Consider the following 21,280-nt stretch of genomic DNA (forward strand, 5'->3'; position numbering starts at 1 on the left):
ATTTGAGTAGTGACAAAAATCATTAACACCATAAGGCGTAAGCACGCTCTTCCTTTACAGATACTAGTGTTAAGAGTACATCCAATATGTGTACAATTAGGGTAAAATTAAAATGAAACATACAAAATAATTATATAAAATTTTCATGAAAGAACTTTGGTTTATATGGTAATAGTAATTTGGTAGTTACAATATTTAGGATGGTATGAATAGTTATATTGACAAAATGTGATTAGGTGATTACAATAAAAATTAATTTTTTATAAGAGTAAAATTGAAAGTTCAAAAGATGAAAAAAAGAATTTACATCAATTGCCATTACTCAGGCATTATATATTGTATAGATTATAGCGTATATATTTCAGGACGCCTTGATCTCAACGTCAAGTTTTTGTTGCACCAGCCCTCAATTTTGCTGGTTCAAAGACAAAATTAAGACTCCTGACTGCTGAAATTTTGAGAACAAATGCATAGACAAAGGTGATAAGGTTTTCTTCAGAAACTGACTGAGAAATGAAAGAACCAAACAACAGACTTTGGAATAATGATGGGCGACATCGAACTTCCATAGAAGTAGAATCGTACCATGTATATAACTGATGCTCCAATTTAAAAATTTGCCAAGCTCAGAAAGCTGTATTAACAGGAACAGACTTGGAAACGGGCAACCATGGCAGTGAAGTATCTTGAATTGTCAAATGGAGATACAAAAATGAGCAATTCTTTTGCTCTTTTGTGTCTTCATGAGGAGCAATAGCCACACATTCTAAACGATAGCATGCTGTTGAGCTAGAACAATGGGATCCAGGGCTTACGCTAAGAAAGAGAATGTAGGTTAAACAGCTCACGCTAAGCCTGCGATGAGCGAGATAACCTTAGAGATCAGAAGTTTCAGCCAAGAATCTTGTCCCACTGGAGCACTTGGTGCAGGCCAGCCATCCAAGAAGATGATCACGTCATCAATGCATGCTCCAATTGTTTGTTAATTTCTTTTGGTTTTCCTTCAATCTTTTGTATAGTATTCTGCACCTTTACATACTTTAAATTAAGAACCTAGAAAAGGAAAAAATAGAATCAGACATTCATACGTGAAATCTACAAGCACAAAGTTTCTAGTAGAGAAAGACACTCAACCTGCTAAGACAGCATAGGATAGTTCCCATGTCTATTAAAATGTCAGATGTTCTTTCTTGGAGGACCTGCAAAAGGGCATCAGGAGTTTTGTATGTGCCCTTTCTCAGCTTTGTCAAGACAAATGGAACAAAAGAAAACCAAAGCAATAGAGAAAAAATAAAAAGTTCTATACAACCTTATATTTGGAAAATTGCAAAAGTATTTGGTAATCACAAAGCTTATATAAATTGGACTACGTTCACCTAGGTTTCATCAGCAACAGATGCAACAAATCCTTTTGATGCTTCCAAGTGTCTTCAAGTCTAAGGGCAGTATTCTTGGAAAGAACAGAAAATACATATATAGACTTCACAAATGGAGTTCATTTGTTGAGCATCTGTAATGAACTAAATCCTCCATTAAGGGCTAATTTAAACTTAAAGGACCACCTGAATACATTACTTTCATCAATCTAAGCAATAGAGAATAAGAAGTAGACATGGACAAACTTTTTTGGGAGCGCTAGTTTAGCAGATGGTCAAGCAATCAAACACATATTGTTGGCTGTCTCAGAAATCCACACCAATATCAAATGGCACAAGGAAAAAACTGCAGAAGCCCTGATGACCAAAACATTTATTAAAAATAGTTGGGGAGAGAGAGAGAGAGTAGATGCTGCACAAAGTACTTCCCCAGCTATTTTTAGAAGAAAGGAAGTTACATCGAATGACGCACCACCAGCTATAGCAGCAAGTTATAAAGTATTTCACCTTCTGAAGTGTTAGGAAACGACTTGTTCAAACTTACAGTGGGTTGTTAACCGTGATAGTGACATGGTTCACAGGAAGCTCAACTTCTGGACATCACTTGTAATAGCAATTTACAAGTGCCTAAAATTTGTTCTGTCATTCTTGCTTCTTGCTTATTCGTACTTTCCACTAGCTGGCATCTGATCTGCAAACCAAAAGTCAGGAACTTCTTCTCTTCCTCATTGGACCTGGATACATTTGAAGAATTATATGAGCTAGTCTACAGGTATCGAACTGTTTCCAAGATAATTCACTATGGCTGCTTAATTGACAGTGCAGAAGCTATTTGGAACTTTTCTTTTCTTAAGATGTGAAACTCAAGCTTCTGATATAAGATTAGGCATCAAAAACAAAATGGCAGCCATCATCATCACTCTCTGTCTCACAGTTTCACACGGACTGACAAACTGTACAACCAAGAAAATCTTGATTTTATATGAGACTAATTTTGATACTTAAGATTCAAAGACACCTGCTCAAGATGCAACTTGAACAACCAAAGGGGAAGTCAGATCTGAAATAATTTGGTAATAATCCATTCATCAAGGTTTTTTTTCCTTTATTTTAATTTGCTCATTTCCTCGATCTCCAATACCTTTCAGCAGCTTTTCAGTGAATCAACTAGACGGATAATCTAGAATCAAGAAATATTTCAAAGAAAAATGTTATGAAAGATTCTCTCAAACATACACAGCAAGAGTAGTTCTTGGAACCACATTAAATGGTTCGTCTTCAAGAAATGAAGGAAACATTCTAATGCCAACACCTGAAATTTTTTCAATTTGGCTTATATATGGACATCAAAATGTCAAAACAAGATGGCTGAGGGCCAAGTCTAAATCACAAAGAGTTGCAAAGTTTTGAACAATCTAGAAGAACATCGCAGAACAAACTCTGCCAAGAAGCAGAGATAAGCAGAACAAACTCATCTACCAAGATAGTGAAGAAAAGGGGAAAATTGGGGAGGGGGAAATTAAGCTCAGATTCAATCAAAAAAACTTAATCAAATGAGGAAAAATCTTTACAGTCACCACATACTGGTGATTCTAGAACATAAAAACTAGAAGCAGGAGAGCGCCCTCAAAACAGTTTTGCAAGGTAATTGGACATGACCACACCTGTTCCAAGATCGATTTATATACACAATCACCTTTACCTACGTACTTGATATCGGCAATGAGGCAATTGCTTGTAAAACCACAATATTTGAGTGCAATGCAACCTCAATAAGATGTGAGACAAGCATTATGTTCTCTCAGAATGAAGTTGCAGGAGCTGTTTATTCTGACTGTTATCAGAACTGCAAGATAACTGCAGAAAGGAAGGAAAATCAGGGAAATTAATGGATTATAAAGCTATGCAATTAATGGATCCTAAAACTCACCAAATTGAGCTTCAGCTTTGAAGTGTTTCTGCAGGTCTATGAATTATTAACTTTGATCTGTGCTCAACGTTGTCCAACAGTCGCTCGGTAGGATTTTCCTCCCTTTTCCATTACCTAATAGAAGCAAAAAAAAAAAAAAAAAAAAAAAAAAAAAAAAAAAAAAAAGAAAATCCAAAGTGGATCACAGCAGCAGCAGGAGTAATTTCTTGGCTCATATCCAACTTATAAAGCCTATTTGAACTAAAATTAAAAAAAATATATAAAGGAAGCAAGAAAGAAATGGATTTCTGGGCAATTTGTTCTGAGCATTGAAACAAAGTCTGTGTTACTCTGACAAAATCATACTGACGGAGTAAGAGAAAAATAAAAATCAGAAAACCAAAAGAATTAGACTGAAGGAATAGAAAAGAATATCCTTACATACATGCTAGTGCTGAGCTGATTCTGGGGATCATATGAATCTACAGCAGCAGTGAAGAGGGTTTCAGAAACTGGAACAATAGTGTGTTATGAGAAGTATTTAACGTTGCATGAAAAAAGGGCATAAAGAACATTTTAGTAGCAGATAATTATAAAAAGCTTCACAAACTATTAACACGGGAATGTGCTTACCACTGCAATCACAATTAGCAAAGTTGTATCATCAAGTTTTGATTAAAGCATTGGGAACCTCCAAAAGTTGTTTTCTCTTTCGAGAAATAATTTCATTCTGACTGATTTAATATATACAAGTAGTGATGGAGTAGTACATCTCACCTAACATGTAGAATCCATGTCTGTGTGGACTCTCCTAGCAAACATAACAATTGTTGAACACACACATATGCTTCATCAGTCTAAAATATGATGTGAGGAAGTTGACTCTGCTTTCTGACATAAACGAAAGAAAATGTAGATCACCAATATTTTATGCTTTAGAATCTTTGGAGCCTCTTTATCTATTGTTCTTGTATTTGCTTTACTAAACACATAGCAGAATTGTGACAGGATATCACCTCAATCATTTAAACAGTTAGAATTATGATGAAAGTAGATCTCGTGAACCACAGTTATCGAATAAATTTAAGCTAGGATCTGATAAGCACAAATGGTCTGGTGAGGAAAACTCTGCAGACTTGTGACATTTTTGTGGTCTGCTCAAAATCATTACAAGTAGCAGCAGGAGAACTCTTTACGACAACTTTATCAAGCAAATTGTACATGTTTACTTCTATTTCAAGCTGAATTCAAGGACATGCGCCCTATTTGATATTCACAGAGCCATTTGTGTAGCAACAGCATTTGAGTGCATTCTGTGACAGGCCCACCGTCCCCTAAGGTGAACCAAAGGGTTCGGCAGACCGCTTGCCCAACTCTCGTCGGGACTACGGATCCGAAATGAGCGTAAACCCTACCAACCGCTCAAAAGAACTTCGAGAAGATAACATTCACTGTCCGAAACCCAAACAAGCACAACAACTTTAGATAACCCTAGAAAAGAACATTTCCAAACCAAATCAACTTAGGAACATGGTTAAACACTTTTATATACACATGGTTGCAAACTTACAATTCAAAAGGGAGTTGTTTGGTTAAAATACAATTAAGGTTTTCCAACCATCGAGGAACAATACAAAAGAATACTAAACTAGCTCAACTCATACTTCAAAACATCATAGTCTTCAAAAGGTGATTTCCTGTAAGGAAAACAAGGATAACGAAACGGGGTGAACTAAAAACTCAATGAGGCGCCCAAATAATAACAGTCAAGAACCAAGGAACTTCATGCTCAATTAATCACATAAGTGTAGCAAATAAGGAGAGGAACAAAACAACTTAGATAAAAGGATACAGGTGGCTCTCAGGAGCCAAATTCCCCGTTGCAGTACTTGATCCAGCCTCGTTGACCCTCCGTCAACGTTCAAATAAAGAAACCAATCCAGTAGAACACCACTTTAACGCTAAAACCTCGTTCACCAAACATACCCCTTACCGGGCCCGAACGCCAAATAGGAACAGGAATGGTAATACTCGAGTATACCCGAATCAAGAGTCTCAATACTCAAAGATTCCCCAGGAACAGGTACCCAAGGATTATCAATTATCTCGACCAAGTCCTTGCTGGCTCGATTTAATTAACTCCCCATGAGGTTGAGTTCAAGTTTAACGGGACGATCAAGTTTAACAGGACGATCGTTGGACACACTTCCAAACGATCTCATAACAAGTGCAAGTAACAAATTCAAGTACATAACAAGTACAAGTAATAGATTCCAGTTCGTTCAGTACAGGCAAGAGAACGAGTGTGATAAAGTACACTCTCGTCTCATACAAGATAAACAGTCAGGAAAGATATTCAAATAACAAGTTGCGAGTACAGAAAATCAGTTTAGCAATAACTCAAGGGAGTGGTGCACTCACCTGATTAAACAAGGATAATTTCAAAAGTTTCCTTCCCTAGTGTGGCTTTACTCGCCGGCACCTCCTAGAACAATCAAGGTAAACACTTAAGACTGGACTCCAAAACCTAATAAGTGGAATTCGCAAGTAAAACTCGATTACAAGTCGGGTGCCTATCCAAATAAACCATTAATGTAAAGCGAAGAGGTGACTTTGGAGTGAAAAGATAACAATTAGTTCTAAAGGCATGCACAACCTCAAAACTCTACCTACAATGATTGACCAACTCCAAATTTGAATTAAAAAAAAAATGAAAGTAAGGTCAATGCTAGGAAAACAGGATTTTCCAGTTTCGTGCAACCCTATAGGAAAAATCATATCTCAAGGTTTGTAAGTCCAAAATTAGTAAAAGTTATACCGTTGGAAAATACATTCAAAGGGCTATAACTTTCCATAGAACAACCTCATAAGATTCAGAACGCAAGTCAGTCAAATTCAAGTCTCAAGTTGCTGTTTTATCTAGTGAAAGACAGAACAGGTACAATATTTTAGTCAACTTTGAAAAATCACCATAAATGGTATAGACATAAACAGGGTTTGACATTTACACGGTTTATAGCCCTGTGAATCTAGTTTAGAACGCAACAAACGAAACTCAATTCTGAAATTCCTACATCAAGATATAGCAAATTTCCCGAGACTGTACAGAAGCTTAGTAAAAATTTTGACAGCATTTCCCTTGTCTTTCTTTACTTTCCAACCAAACCTCAACACCCAATCACAAATTATCAAACACCTTTAATTATAGCCACAATACCCTTCAAAACAACCAAATGGTAGCGCAACAAAGAAACCCTAGAAAAGCCCCAATTATAAACCCTAAAACCAAAAGATAGTTTTGACGTCATTTAGCGGAGCAGACACAACTGGAGCTACACTTATCGAATTGGGGTGTAATTTATACCGTTGCGAAGCTAAGACAGAGGGATACAACTTTGATGAAGGCTACTCACTCTAGTTTACAATGTTTCTAGGTCAAATTTACCAAAACAACCCCCAGATTTTCCAATTCGAAATTTACTGTAACAGTCCTGATTCATTCAGTCATATCTCAGCATATACGACTCCAATTCAAGTGATTCCAAAGCCATTAGAAATCTAAGACACAAGGCTAGAATTCTTAAGAAGACATTAACAACCAAATCAGTAGTATTCTTGGTCAAAACAACCAATTACAGAAGCTGATTAGCATGTTCGGATAGAAACATGGTAGCAGGGGTATTTTGGTCTTTTCATAGGCTACGTTGCTCCGATTGAGCTGAAATTTTACAGGCTACTATAAAACATTATTCTCTACAACTTTCATGTTTTGGGAAAGAGCTGATTCAGTCTCTAACATGCTCAAATAAAACCAGACAGAACAGGATCATTCAAAACCCTAACCTAGAATTCATGCATTCAAGTGCTAATCTTCCGCAAAATAACATCTAACACCGCTAAAAACTACTAATAAGCAATTAATTGGAGTAAAGAGGATGTTCTTGGCAAAATACCTTAAAACCACAAGAAAGTTGGTAGCTTAGTGCTTCCCTTTTCAAAACAACTCCATTAATCCTTCTTAATCCTTTCTAGCCAGAAGTTTTATGGAGTAATTTGAAGATTAAACGGTTGAATTGAAAGATTTGGCAAGATTAGAGGTAAGAAAGTGGAGAGGTTTTTCTTCCTTTTTGCTTGAAGATGGCTGGCCAAGAAGATGAAGAAAATGAGAAATTTTTGGTCAATTTTTGTTTTAATTGGTAAAGTAATGAATAGTGGTCAAAATTCAAGAATAAATCACAAGGTGACACTTGTCACCCTCATAAATGCTAAGCTATCCTTTTGTTTCCTCAACACTCATCCAAATGATATCCTTTAATTATCTCTTAGCACCTAGTAAATTAAACCCTGTATGCAAAACTTAACCTAATTGGCCGAATATTACCGAACTTTCCGCACTAACGGGTCCCACGTCCGGTATACGCTCCAAAAATCTCATGAACTCAATTATACTAGAAAAATGTTTTAAAAACCCTATTTACTCATAAAACGAGTTAGAAATTTTTTTAATAAAGAAATTATAGAAAAACGTGCGATTAAATAAAACAAAATCCTAGAAAATACGAAAATTTACGGGTTCTCATATTCTCTCCTCCTTAAAAGAATTTCGTCTTCGAAATTCCTTATCATCGTCTTCTTCGGGATACAAAAATTTTACTACTTCCATCTCACAGTCAAATTGAATATCATACTTAGCTAACCAATCTGTACCCGTTCACTAACCAGGCTCATTGAATTCTTCCATCCCAAATTGCAAACAGTGAGCAAACGGTGGAATATCAGAATCTTACCTTCCACGTCCTCAAATGGGTCAGAGACTTGATGTTGTTCTAAGGAGTACACCCGAGCTGACACTTTCGATCCATTCTTCTCCCCCTTCGACCGGTCAGAGTTGGCCGTGGTTGTCTGTTGGCTCCTACTCCCTTCTCAAGATCGATTTGGGTAATTTGCGATTTGATGATCTGCTCTCCCACAACGCAGGCATTTTCTTCCTTTCTTCCAGCAAACGTTCTCTGTGTGATTCGGCTTCTCACAGTACCCGCAGGGATCACAAGAAGCGGAGACTGAGTCTCTCTGTGAGGCACCACTTGACATTCTCGGTAATTGTACTCCCCCGTTTCCCCTTCCAATCTTAGGAGGCGTCCCCTTATCCCCTTGCTCTGAGGTACTTTCAGGAAATCCTCTTTTCTTAGCTTGAAAGTTTCTAACTTGAAATCTTGCGCTTTCAACTCGTTGAGCTTTCTCTACCGCATCACTAAAGGTATTGAGTTGGGCTGCAGCCAGGTCTTTCTGGATCTCAACGTTTAATTCTTGGACAAAATGCCTTATCCTCCTTTGCTCGGTCACTATTAGTTCGGGAGCGAACTTGGACAACCTGGTGAATTGGCTCTCATATTCGGCGACGGTTTGAGTTCCCTGGCGGAGTCTAATGAACTCATCTTCTTTCTTTTCCTGAATCAGAGGTGGAAAATATTTCGTGTTGAACTCTCTCATGAAATTCACCCACGTCCTTGGGGTTTGCTCTCTTTCCCATTTCAGTCTTATGGTATTCCACCAAGAACGAGCTGCTCCCTCCAGTTAGAAGACAACAAATGTGACCTGTCGTTCCTCAGTATAATGTAATGCGGCAAATATATCAATCATCTTCTCTAGCCACCTCTCGGCCATGTCAGGGTCTGGTCCTCCCAGGAATTTCGGTGGCGAGAACTTCTGAATCGTTCAAGAGCTTTATCCTCACCCTCGGTATGATTACCAGGATTTTTCGGTTGATGAATAGGATTTTGACCTTGATGTTCTACTACGTGAGCCAAAAGATCGGTCATTCGTTGAATGGCTGTGACCACTTGTACATTCGGATCAATCATGGAGTCAGGGTTCGGTTCAGACGTGGTTCCCCTTGTATCACCTTCAGTCATGGGTTGCCTAATTCCACGACTACGACCACGTCCACTACGAGTATCTTCCATATGGTTTAACCAGTTTAGGATTGGACCACGAATACGGTATTAACCAATGTATGCAGGTGTAAGTGATAAAAGTAGGCAATATACATATAATACATCTAGCACAGACAGATCACACAGTAGCAGTCAATTAGATACAAGCAAAAGGAAACATCCTTCATGATACTAACTAAGCCAATGATACAAGAGCAACCAACTAAAAGCTATCCCTCTCTAGGTTTTCAGGTACAATCTGCGAGAATAACCTAATTTATATCTTAGGCAGGGTCAATCATCCTTAGTTTTACCCTAACACATTACATGATGTCCCGTAGAAGCAAATTCTAGTTCGCCCAAGTCACTTCTAACCTAGGCTCTCATCTATTTAGTAGTCGGGTACAAGAATCCCAGAATAAGATAATTTCACAACTCGGGCTGGCCAGTCCCAAGAGTAAGTTATCTACAATCGAGATTCTTATCTGATCTACAGATCTATTGTCTCCAAATACCATGATAAAGGTTTAAAACCTATAACATTTCATGATCCAAAGCTTATGCTGAAAAGAGCAATTAAACATCTGTACACATTCATGGAATCGGGATCATAACACTACTTGGCCCAAACTCACTCCGCGCAGAGACCACGCGAAGCAGCTCTGATACCACCTGTGACGGCCCCACCTTCCCCTAAGGCGAACCAAAGGGTTCGGCGGATCGCCTGCCCAACTCTCGCCGGGACTACGGATCAGGAACGAGCGTAAACCCTACCAACCGCTCAAAAGAACATTGAGAAGATAACATTCATTGTCCGAAACCCAAACAAGCACAACAACTTTAGATAACCCTAGAAAAGAACATTTTCAAACCAAATCAACTTAGGAACTTGGTTAAACACTTTTATATACACATGGTTGCAAACTTACAATTCAAAAGGGAGTTGTTTGGTTAAAATACAATTAAGGTTTTCCAACCATCGAGGAACTATACAAAAGAATACTAAACTAGTTCAACTCATACTTCAAAACATCATAGTCTTCAAAAGGTGATTTCCTGTAAGGAAAACAAGGATAACGAAACGGGGTGAACTAAAAGTTTAATGAGGCGCCCAAAATAATAACAGTCAAGAACCAAGAAACTTCATGCTCAATTAATCACATAAGTGTAGCAAATAAGGAGAGGAACAAAACAACTTAGATAAAAGGATACAGGTGGCTCTCAGGAGCCAAATTCCCCGTTGTAGTACTTGATCCAGCCTCGTTGACCCTCCGTCAACGTTCAAATAAAGAAACCAATCCAGTAGAACACCACTTTAACGCCAAAACCTCGTTCACCAAACATACCCCTTACCGGGTCCGAACGCCAAATAGGAACAGGGATGGTAATACTCGAGTATACCCGAATCAAGAGTCTCAATACTCAAAGATTCCTCAGGAACAGGTACCCAAGAATTGTCAATTATCTCGACCAAGCCCTTGCTGGCTTGATTTAATTAACTCCCCATGAGGTTGAGCTCAAGTTTAACAGGACGATCAAGTTTAACAGGACGATCGTTGGATACACTTCCAAACGATCTCATAACAAGTGCAAGTAACAAGCACAAGTAATAGATTCCAGTTCGTTCAGTACAGGCAAGAGAACGGGTGTGATAAAGTACACTCTCGTCTCATACAAGATAAACAGTCAGGAAAGATATTCAAATAGCAAGTTACAAGTACAGAAAATCAGTTTAGCAATAACTCAGGGGAGTGGTGCACTCACCCGATCAAACAAGGATAATTTCAAAAGTTTCCTTCTCAAGTGTGGTTTTACTCGCCGGCACCTCCTAGAACAATCAAGGTAAACACTTAAGACTGGACTCCAAAACCTAATAAGTGGAATTCGCAAGTAAAGCTCGATTACAAGTCGGGTGCCTATCCAAATAAACCATTAATGTAAAGCGAAGAGGTGACTTTGGAGTGAAAAGATAACAATTAGTCCTAAAGGCATGCACAACCTCAAAACTCTACCTACAATGATTGATCAACTCCAAATTTGAATTAAAAAAAATGAAAGTAAGGTCAATACTAGGAAAATAGGATTTTCCAGTTTCGCGCAATCCTATAGGAAAAATCATATCTCAAGGTTTGTAAGTCCAAAATTAGTAAAAGTTATACTGTTGGAAAATACATTCAAAGGGCTATAACTTTCTAGAGAACACCCTCATAAGATTCAGAACGCAAGTCAGTCAAATTCAAGCCTCAAGTTGCTGCTTTATCTAGTGAAAGACAGAACAGGTACAATATTTCAGTCAATTTTGAAAAATCACCATAAATGGTATAGACATAAACAGAGTCTGAAATTTACACGGTTTGTAGCCCTATGAATCTAGTTTAGAACGCAACAAAAGGAACTCAATTCTGACATTCCTACATCAAGATATAGCAAATTTCCCGAGACTGTACAGAAGCTCAGTAAAAATTTTGACAGCATTTCCCTTGTCTTTCTTTACTTTCCAACCAAACCTCAACACCCAATCACAAATTATCAAACACCTTTAATTAGAGCCACAATACCCTTCAAAACAACCAAATGGTAGCGCAACAAAGAAACCCTAGAAAAGCCCCAATTATAAACCCTAAAACCAAAAGACAGTTTTGACGTCATTTAGCGGAACGGACACAACTGGAGCTACACTTATCGAATTAAGTGTAATTTATACCGTTGCGAAGCTAAGACAGAGGGATACAACTTTGATGAAGGCTACTCACTCCAGTTTACAATGTTTCTAGGTCAAATTTACCAAAACAACCCCCAGATTTTCCAATTCGAAATTTACTGTAACAGTTCTGATTCATTCAGTCATATCTCAGCATATACGACTCCAATTCAAGTGATTCCAAAGCCATTAGAAATCTAAGACACAAGGCTAGAATTCTTAAGAAGACATCAACAACCAAATCAGTAGTATTCCTAGTCAAAACAACCAATTACAGAAGCTGATTAGCATGTTCGGATAGAAACAGGGCAGCAGGGGTATTTTGGTCTTTTTACAGGATACGTTGCTCCGATTGAGCTGAAATTTTACAGGCTACTATAAAACATTATTCTATACAACTTTCATATTTTGGTCAAGAGCTAATTCGGTCTCTAACATGCTCAAATAAAACCAGACAGAACAGGATCATTCAAAACCCTAACCTAGAATTCATGCATTCAAGTGCTAATCTTCCGCAAAACAACATCTAACACCGCTAAAAACTACTAATAATCAATTAATTGGAGTAAATAGGATGTTCTTGGCAAAATACCTTAAAACCACAAGAAAGTTGGTAGCTTAGTGCTTCCCTTTCCTAAACAACTCCACTAATCCTTCTTAATCATTTCTAGCAAGAAGTTTTATGGAGTAATTTGAAGATTAAACGGTTGAATTGAAAGATTGGGCAAGATTGGAGATAAGAAAGTGGAGAGGTTTTTCTTCCTTTTTGCTTGAAGATGGCTGGCCAAGAAGATGAAGAAAATGAGAAATTTTTGGTCAAATTTTGTTTTAATTGGTAAAGTAATGAATAGTGGTCAAAATTCAAGAATAAATCACAAGATGACACTTGTCACCCTCATAAATGCTAAGCTATCATTTTGTTTCCTCAATACTCATCCAAATGATATCCTCTAATTATCTCTTAGCACCTAGTAAATTAAACCCTGTATGCAAAACTTAACCTAATTGGCCGAATATTACCGAACTTTCCGCACTAACGGGTCCCACGCCCGGTATACGCTCCAAAAATCTCATGAACTCAATTATACTAGAAAAATGTTTTAAAAACCCTATTTACTCATAAAACGAGTTAGAAAATTTTCTAATAAAGAAATTACAGAAAAACATGCGATTAAATAAAACAAAACCCTAGAAAATACGAAAATTTATGGGTTTTCACACATTCAGACTTCAAAAATTTGCCGAACAAGAATAGGATTTTCAGATCGAAGTTGCAAGGCTCTTTAGGCTGAATTTGATCAGAACAGCCAGAGAATTTAGGATAGAATTTGAAGAAACCAAAGAAATTAGGAAAATCAATGAACGCCGGCAATACTAATCCAATGGCATTCTCAAAAGGCACGAAAGCATTCTGCAATTTGATACTAACCATGTTGAATCACAGCTTTGCTTGTGTATCTGTAGGTCTGGCAATAGCTCCTCTTTCCTCTTAGCTCCATTATGTCCATCTGTTGCTATGTGGTATTTGCCTCCTCTACCCCTTTCCAATCAGGGGGTAAAAAATCTCAGCAATTGCATGAATTGATCATTATACTAGGATATTGCTCCAACTATAGGGTCTGTTTGGAACCCAGTTTTTTGGACAAGTTTTTACCTACTAGTTTTTTAACAACTTTTGCTACAGGAATCCCAAAAAACTTCTCAAAATTTTTTACCTATACACCTCAAAATACCCAAAACACACCAAAAAAAATTCCCTTCCCTTTTTTTCTTCTTCCTCCCCTATCCCAACCCAACACCACCGCCGGTTCCCAAAACACACCACCACTGTTTCGTCCCCCAGCCTGCGCGCACGTTGCGGATGGGTCGTGAGCCCAGGCTGCTTCTGGTGCGCTGTGGAGAAAAGGAAAGGCTGAGCCTGGGCTGTGTCTGGTCGCGAGCCTGGGCCTACCATCGTCTGGTGCGGCTGGGCTGCAGGGGAAGGGCAGGGCAAAGGGCGGGGGGAAGGGGGAAAGGGAGGGCAGAAGGGTGGCGGGGGAAAGGGAGGGCAGAAGGTGGGGGGCGGGAGAAGGGGGAAAGGCGGCGTAAAGGGGTGGCGGGGGATCGGAGGGCAGTGGGCAGGGGAAGGGAGAAAGAGAGGGCAGTGCGGTGGCGGGGGAAGGGAGGGCAGTGGGCAGGGGAAGGGGGAAAGAGAGGGGGGAAAGAGAGGGCAGTGCGGTGGCCGGGGAGGGCAGTGGGCTGGGGAAGGGGGAAAGAGAGGGCAGTGCGGTGGCGGGGGAGGGGAGGGCAGTGGCCGGGGGAGGGGGGGAAAGGGAGTTGCTGGTGCAAGGTAACGGGGAAGGGGAAGGGGGAAGCAAGAAGAAGAAGAAGAAGAAGAGAGGAAAGAAAAGGAAAGAGAAAGAGAAAGAGAAAAAGAAAAAAAAAAAATTTACCTTACAAAAACTTCTACAAAAAAAATTTTTCACCTTACATAAACTTCTACAAAATTTTTTTAAAAACTTCTACAGTGCACTACAGTAAAGTTTTAGACAAACTCCAAAAAAACTCAGGTTCCAAACAGGCCCATAGTTTCCTTCGGACAATAGCGGTTGGTAGTGATGAATTAAACGATTTGCAGTGGGGTCTAATTTAATTCTACACCGCATTTATCATACAAGAATTAATACAGAAATCTTTGTAATTCTTCATTGGAAAGTGCCTTTTGGTTAAGCTTTTTTGCAACTGTTTAATGTTAGACAATGTCAGATTCTAGAGCTGTGAAATGAACATAGAACATTTCATACGATGTATTTGAATAAAGGGTTAATTACATTTACCTCCCCTAAGGTTTGACCATATTACCAATCAATCCCTGTAATTTGTCCAAATAACGGTCTCATCCTTTGAATGATCAAACATTTAACAAAAACCCCCTTAATGCCGAAAATGCCCTTTTTGAGGCCATGTTGCATTAAAAAAAGAACATATTTTTATTTTATTAACCCTGAAACAATCCAAAAAAATAGAAAAAAATTTTTGGTTTATTATTTTATAAAAACCATATCTTTGCTTCCATAAATAGTTTTGAATCAATAATTATTTTAAATCTTAAAAATGAATATTAAAAATTAGATAAATTGAAAGAAAAATAAAAAAAAGAAGAAATTATTTTAATTCCTGGAGTATGGTTCAAATTGAGGAAAACATGTCTTGTGCTCTCCGCAACATGCCTTGAACCACAAATTCGAACCATATTTGAGGATTTAAAATAATTGCTTCTTTTTTATTTTTCTTTCAATTTATCTAATTTTTAATATTCATTTTTAAGATTTAAAATAATTATTGATTCAAAACTATTTATAGAAGCAAAGATATGATTTTTATAAAATAATAAGCAAAAAATTTTTTCTATTTTTTTGGATTGCTTCAGGGTTAATAAAATAAAAATATGTTCTTTTTTTAATGCAATATGGCCTCAAAAAGGGCATTTTCGGCATTAAGGGGGTTTTTGTTAAATGTTTGATCATTCAAAGGGTGAGACCGTTATTTGGACAAATTACAAGGATTGATTGGTAATATGGTCAAACCTTAGGGGAGGTAAATGTAATTAACCCTTGAATAAAAGAAACATTTAGGAGAGAGAGAGAGAGAGAGAGAGAGAGAGAGAGAGAGAGAGAGAACAATGGTTGGATTAAAAACAGTGATAAGCAGAAAACTCATATATCTAGATGGTCAAAAATTTTAAAAAAATGGAAAAAGAACAAAAAGAGCAAAATTCTACACAGCAAGGTTGCAATAGCATACAGCATTCTTGGCATTTCAAAATGAATAGAAAAAAGGGAAAAGAAAGCCTCGGGTCATTCAATTATTTGATTTCAAAAAAAGAAAATTAGTACTCTCGGTGGAATATATAACAGGAATGGGAAAGTGTACTTCGCATATATGCTTGTGCTCAGCTGTTCTTAAGGATCACACAAATCTGTAGCCGTAATGAAGAAAATTTCAGAAATTTGGATGATTGATCATAAAAATTATGAAATATTGAGCGAAATAAGAACAGCAGAATAGTATAGAAACATGCTTGATAGACAATGCTGTATTCATAAATGCATGACTTATCGAAATTGCACTAAGAAACATGAAAGTAATAGCATTGAACGGATTGAAAGTAATAGGACAGCGGCAGTATGTCTAACCTAATAAGTGGAACCCCCTCTGCTTTTGACTCTGCCCACTCAAGAAGATGCATCAACGGTACCCATTGCAAAATGTGATGAGAGGAAATCGACTCTCTTTCTGAATTGGCACTGAGAAGAAGACGTGGACCATCACTATTTTTGTAGTTCAGCAATAACGATCTTTAGATCCTTATTTCCCATATCCATCTGCTCTTGCTGAATTTTCTTCATAGAATTTACGGCAGACTCATGACACGATGTCACCTCAATCATGTCAAGAGTGAAGGTTTCCCCTAAACAAGAAGGGACCTCTTCCAGCCTAAAACAATTCAGTAAAACCAATTTCTCAAGACAGCAAAAATTATCACAAGATGCAGTCCACCAGCGAATGTCCAAGCCAAGCAATTCCAAGCATCGGAGGTTTTGGAACTCCCCTTCTTCCATTTCCCATTCTTCCCCCACAAAGGAAAAAGGGCATAATTTAAGCACTTCAAGGTTGGGCAGCTTTCCAATTGCTGAAATTTTACTCCATGGCTGACGATTATATGAGATTGTCAACTTTCTCAAATTCAATGGGAATACAAACTCATATCCGGCAAATCCAACCATCTCAAGTGATTCTAAATGACTCAAGTAATCCAGCACGAGAATCCCATTGTGATTTCCCGCAGATGCTTCAGAATGCCAATTGTCATTCCCATTCGCGCACGTTAGCCTGCGGATGCTCGGCAACTTTGACAGTATCTTTTGCAAGCTTTGACCTTGAGAAGAGGGATCGATTACAAGGCATAAAGTTTCTAAGTGTTCTAAATCTGGGGAGCCTTCAACATTGTCCATGGGAAATTCCAAACCACCAACTCTATAGTGTGGGAAAACGACAAGATGCTTTAACGTTTTCATGTTCCAGATAGCGTTTGGTAACAGAAAAATAGTACGAACAAGGGATCCTCCTACAGCCAAAGTTTCTAACCTTGAGAGGTTGGCTATTGCAGATGGGATTTGCCCAAAGTTCCAATTTATCCTCAAGTACCGCAAGTGAACAAGGAATAACACTTCCCTTGGAAAATACCGACAAAGCATCTCCCCCAAATCCAACACTCTAAGAAGTTTAGATAACAGAAATTTGAGTGAGCTTCCGTCCAAATCCAACTGCTGTCCATATTTACAATCAACGAAGAGCAAACTACGTAAATTGGGAAAAATTAGCCTTGACTTTATAGGTCCCTTACTGGTGCTAGGGTAAATAGACAGCCGGTGGGGATTACACGGTCCAGGAAAAGTATGAAGGTCATCCACATTTACAATCCCTAGAAAATTTTCTTCTTTTGCTTTCTCCACACAAAACTCATGTACCAAATCATGAATTCGGCAAACTTTGATCCCACCTAAAGATCTTCGTTGTGTAGGCATAACTAAACTTCTCCCAATCAGATCCATCAAATAGTTGTCTGCCACATCCTCTAAACTCTTTCCTTCAATCCTTCGCACGAATCCTTCAGAGATCCAAAGCTGTAACAACTTTCGGACAGGAATGTTTTGGTCTTCCTGAAATGCACCCAAGTAAAGAAGGCATGGTTTCAAATAATCTGGTAAATAATTGTAACTGTACTCAAGTGTCTTCATGCAGTGTTCATTTTCTACAAAAATGGTGGAACTTAAACGTCTTGCGACTTCTTCCCAGCAATCTTGCTGAGTAGTAGCAAGAATTCCAGCAACAAGGACAACTGCAAGAGGTAGGCCCTTACAGCATTTTGCTACATGCAGTACGACTTCACTTAATGTTGCAGGACAATCTTCTTTGGCAAATAGCTTCTTCTGCAGCAATTCCAAACTCTCTTTATCAGTAAGTGGGCGAAGATGGAGAGGCTTGCTATCCGGTCTAATTTCCAAAGACAAGTTGTGAAATCTGCTGGTTAAGAGTACCCTGCTTCCATTGCAGTCATCTGGCAATGAGTGTTTCAACAAATTCCACCCGTCAATGTCCCAAACATCATCCAAAACAATGACATACCTCTTCCCTTTCAATTGCTGGTACAGCTTTGCAGCGAAATCATCTTCATTCATCGTATGACATTGGTCATAACTCCCAGAATCAATAGCACACAAAATCTGCAGTAACAAATTGTGCTTGCTATATACTTGAGAAACAGTACACCAAGCACGAATATGGAAGTGGAAATTTATTGAAGGATCACCGTAAACTTTACTAGCTAATGTGGTTTTACCAAGCCCCGGCATACCTACAATGGCAACAATACCCAACTGGCTTGATCCTCTCACAAGTCTATCAATTATACTTTCCACCTCGTCATTGAGACCTACTAGAGCTTCATTAAATATTGGAGCAACAATTTGTGATGGCATGTGAATGGTAGTCTTGGTAACTCTCAGGGTTTCAGCATCATACCTTATGCTGTCATAGATCTCTTCAGCCTCAATCTTCATAAGCTGGATATCTCTAGCAAAAGCATCCACACAATGTTCATGTTTATCACCAAGCAATGCAGAGTCAATTTCTAATTCTACAGAGTATGCAACCTTCATGACATGACTCCAAAGAGTTTGGAGTTTTCCATTTTGGCTGCGCTGCTCCACAATATTTCCTAGGAAAGCTCTTAAGAATACAAGATCTTCTAGGATTGTGCGTATTTGATTGTTTGGAAAAGCAATTGAATCAGCTGTAGAACCTGCTAGTTCCTTGAGAGTATCTAGAAGAAAATCAAGAGAGCCAAGCTCATTAGTCTTAGGGAAACTAAGTGATGATGATGGTAGTGGATAAATGTGTCCAACTTCTGCAATGATCAACTTGAGCACTTCAAGCAAATGAGAAAGTGCCAGATCTGTTTCCTTGCACACGCCTTCTTTCATTTCGTTCACAGAAAGGGAGAAAATCAAAATTCCTGCATCAGAGACCACAACTCCAATGAGATCCTTCATCTTATCATTTAGCTCATCGAACTTCTCCTGCTGCTTGCTAAGAAGGGTAACAAGGAACTTTACACCATCATGGAGTTTCAGCATTTGATCCTTCACTAAAACTAGGAAACTGGTATAATATACTAATAGCTCCATAAGACTATGGAGGAGATAATCAATAAATTTAGCCACTAGATGCTTATTCTCCTTCATAACAAAAGTGCAGGATGATCTTGATAACTTGGAAGCTGTCAAAACATGCAAATAAGTTTCTTGAACTTGGGGATCAACGGGAACAATCATCTGCTGTATCGCTTGAGAAATTTCAGTGTTTATCTCATTGCACACTTGTTCATCATCTCTTTGAAACCATAATCTACAGATCAAGCTTGCAGTATTGACAGCCACAACTTCAACGTGAACCAACAGATCTTTTAATTGCACACCCTCAACACCTTGTAGTGTCGCAAAGCGAATGAAACTCTTCAAGTGCATTAGCTTCTCTTGAAGGGTTCGCATTACAATTTTCAAATCTTTATCAAATTCATAACATGTGCCATAAAGATGCCTCAGATTCTCTGAAATCAAATCAATGAAATCCATAACAGGTTGTAAATCTCCCAGCGAGTAGTAGAGCAACAAACTGATGATGTTGAATTCCTTGATATCTGAATCAAAAAGCAACCTCATATTTTCCTCGAATCTGGCAAGCTCAGGTCTGATGTCACTATGATCTGATGCACTAGACTGAATATATCTAAAAAAGGCAGAGTCAAGTCCATGTGTTATCCCCCTAACCAGATCTTGAATCCTGAACGAAATACTGCTAAGTCTCAAATTGTCAGATTTAGGATCACCATTTTCCTCCTTATCATATTCCAAACACGTAAATTGATTGCTCCTCCACCTCCTACACTTTCTAATATACAGATCAAAGGGTTTCAATATGCGTATCCCCATCTTCAGTTTCCAAATATAATGATCAAGCTCAGAGTCGAGCGTCTTGTCAATCCAGTCTAGATGATCTAAAGCAAAATCAAAGCAACTAGTGCTACTGCCTGAGGAGATGTTCATCATGGTACCTGCTTTTCACTTTGATATTAGGTTTCTGTCCGTTTAGCTATTGATATTCAAGATCTACAACTTTCTTATGATCTAACAACAATAGTCACACATTGGTGTCGGGTGTCAATACTCTATTCTTTTTCTCTGTGTGTGTGTGTGGCAGGGGTGGTGGCGCGTGGTGGTGAAGAATAGTACCAGACATTTCCTTCTTCCTTCTGATACTTTATTAATGAAAGATCGTACCAACAGGCATATGCTGTTGGTGACTCCCAAGTCCATTCCAATGAGCTTTTGTCATGTGCATTTGTGGGGTCTAAAATTATTGGTCAATTTGATTTGTAACGAGCATACTATTGAAGTAACACCAACAATGAGATTTTTGCTTGGAAATATAAATCCTATTGAAGTAAATATTCTTAATTTTCCTTAGGAGAAGTGTGGAAAGTAAATGTTCGGAAAGAAGTTTTAGAGATTACATTGGCAGTCAATTAAGTGCATAAAACAAATATGGAGATCTCCTCAAGTTCCCTGAGCAATATTATGGAAAGAAGTTTTACAAATTTCTTTAAGCAGTCAATTAATTGCATAAACAAATATGGAGATTTCCTCAATTTTCTTGAGCAATAGTGTGAGAATAAATTGTTTGGAGAAAGGTTTTAGAAACTTCTTTGGAAATACATTTGGAACCTAAAGAAGAATAGCATATCAGTTTCTTATTCAACATGATTGTTATGATTGTAGGGAAGTTTTCTGGAAGCACTTAAAGAACAATATCCATAAGCTTTTAGGAATAAAATTTTAAATTGAAGAAAATACTTAAGAAAGTGTTTAAAACCTAACATTCCGTGAAAATGCAATACATATGACCTTTATTAGTCCCTAATCAATCCATAATTTTTTTTCAATAGGATCCTTCCTGCATATGTAAAAGCAGAAGATATTAGCATGATTTTGCTTGGAACTTAATGGATAAGTACATAATATTACTAACCATTTTCTTAAAATAGTGATTTCCCATTGGCGTATCGTTCACTTTTTGTTTCACAGATGTTTTCAGATTAACCATGATTAGTGTCATATTATAGGTAGAAGCAAAATATTATGCTTGTTATAACATTGGTGATTGGTCTTATAAAGTCTCTCAACTTATACATACTAGGAGGAAAAGCCCACGCGACGCGTGGGAGTTTAGTGCTTATAATAAAATATGGTTAATAATTATT

The 21,280-nt window shown here is 38.0% G+C and overlaps 1 protein-coding gene across 33 annotated transcripts in view; it reads right to left on the reverse strand.

Moving 5' to 3' along the window:
- Positions 1 to 535: 535 nt before the first annotated feature.
- LOC113698391 (putative late blight resistance protein homolog R1A-3) overlaps positions 536 to 21,280 on the reverse strand; it is a 28,293-nt gene continuing 7,548 nt past the window's right edge. For 2 of the 33 annotated variants that reach the window (XM_072056585.1, XM_027218199.2), the window contains exons 4-9: positions 16,095 to 20,074; positions 3,731 to 5,770; positions 3,307 to 3,420; positions 3,087 to 3,233; positions 1,135 to 2,110; positions 536 to 1,053 (exon numbers count right to left, since the gene is read on the reverse strand). In XM_072056585.1, the coding sequence (XP_071912686.1) occupies positions 16,230 to 20,069 (3,840 nt within the window). In that variant the 5' untranslated portion in view covers positions 20,070 to 20,074 and the 3' untranslated portion in view covers positions 536 to 1,053; positions 1,135 to 2,110; positions 3,087 to 3,233; ... (1 more) ...; positions 3,731 to 5,770; positions 16,095 to 16,229. Of the gene's footprint in view, positions 1,054 to 1,134; positions 2,111 to 3,072; positions 3,234 to 3,306; positions 3,421 to 3,726; positions 5,771 to 8,072; positions 11,047 to 13,348; positions 13,460 to 16,094; positions 20,075 to 21,280 lie in introns of all 33 variants that reach the window. The other 31 variants (XM_072056582.1, XM_072056598.1, XM_072056595.1 and 28 more) reach the window with 31 other exon arrangements.

This window comes from Coffea arabica, chromosome 7c (assembly GCF_036785885.1).
Source record: "Coffea arabica cultivar ET-39 chromosome 7c, Coffea Arabica ET-39 HiFi, whole genome shotgun sequence".
NCBI lineage: Eukaryota > Viridiplantae > Streptophyta > Magnoliopsida > Gentianales > Rubiaceae > Coffea > Coffea arabica.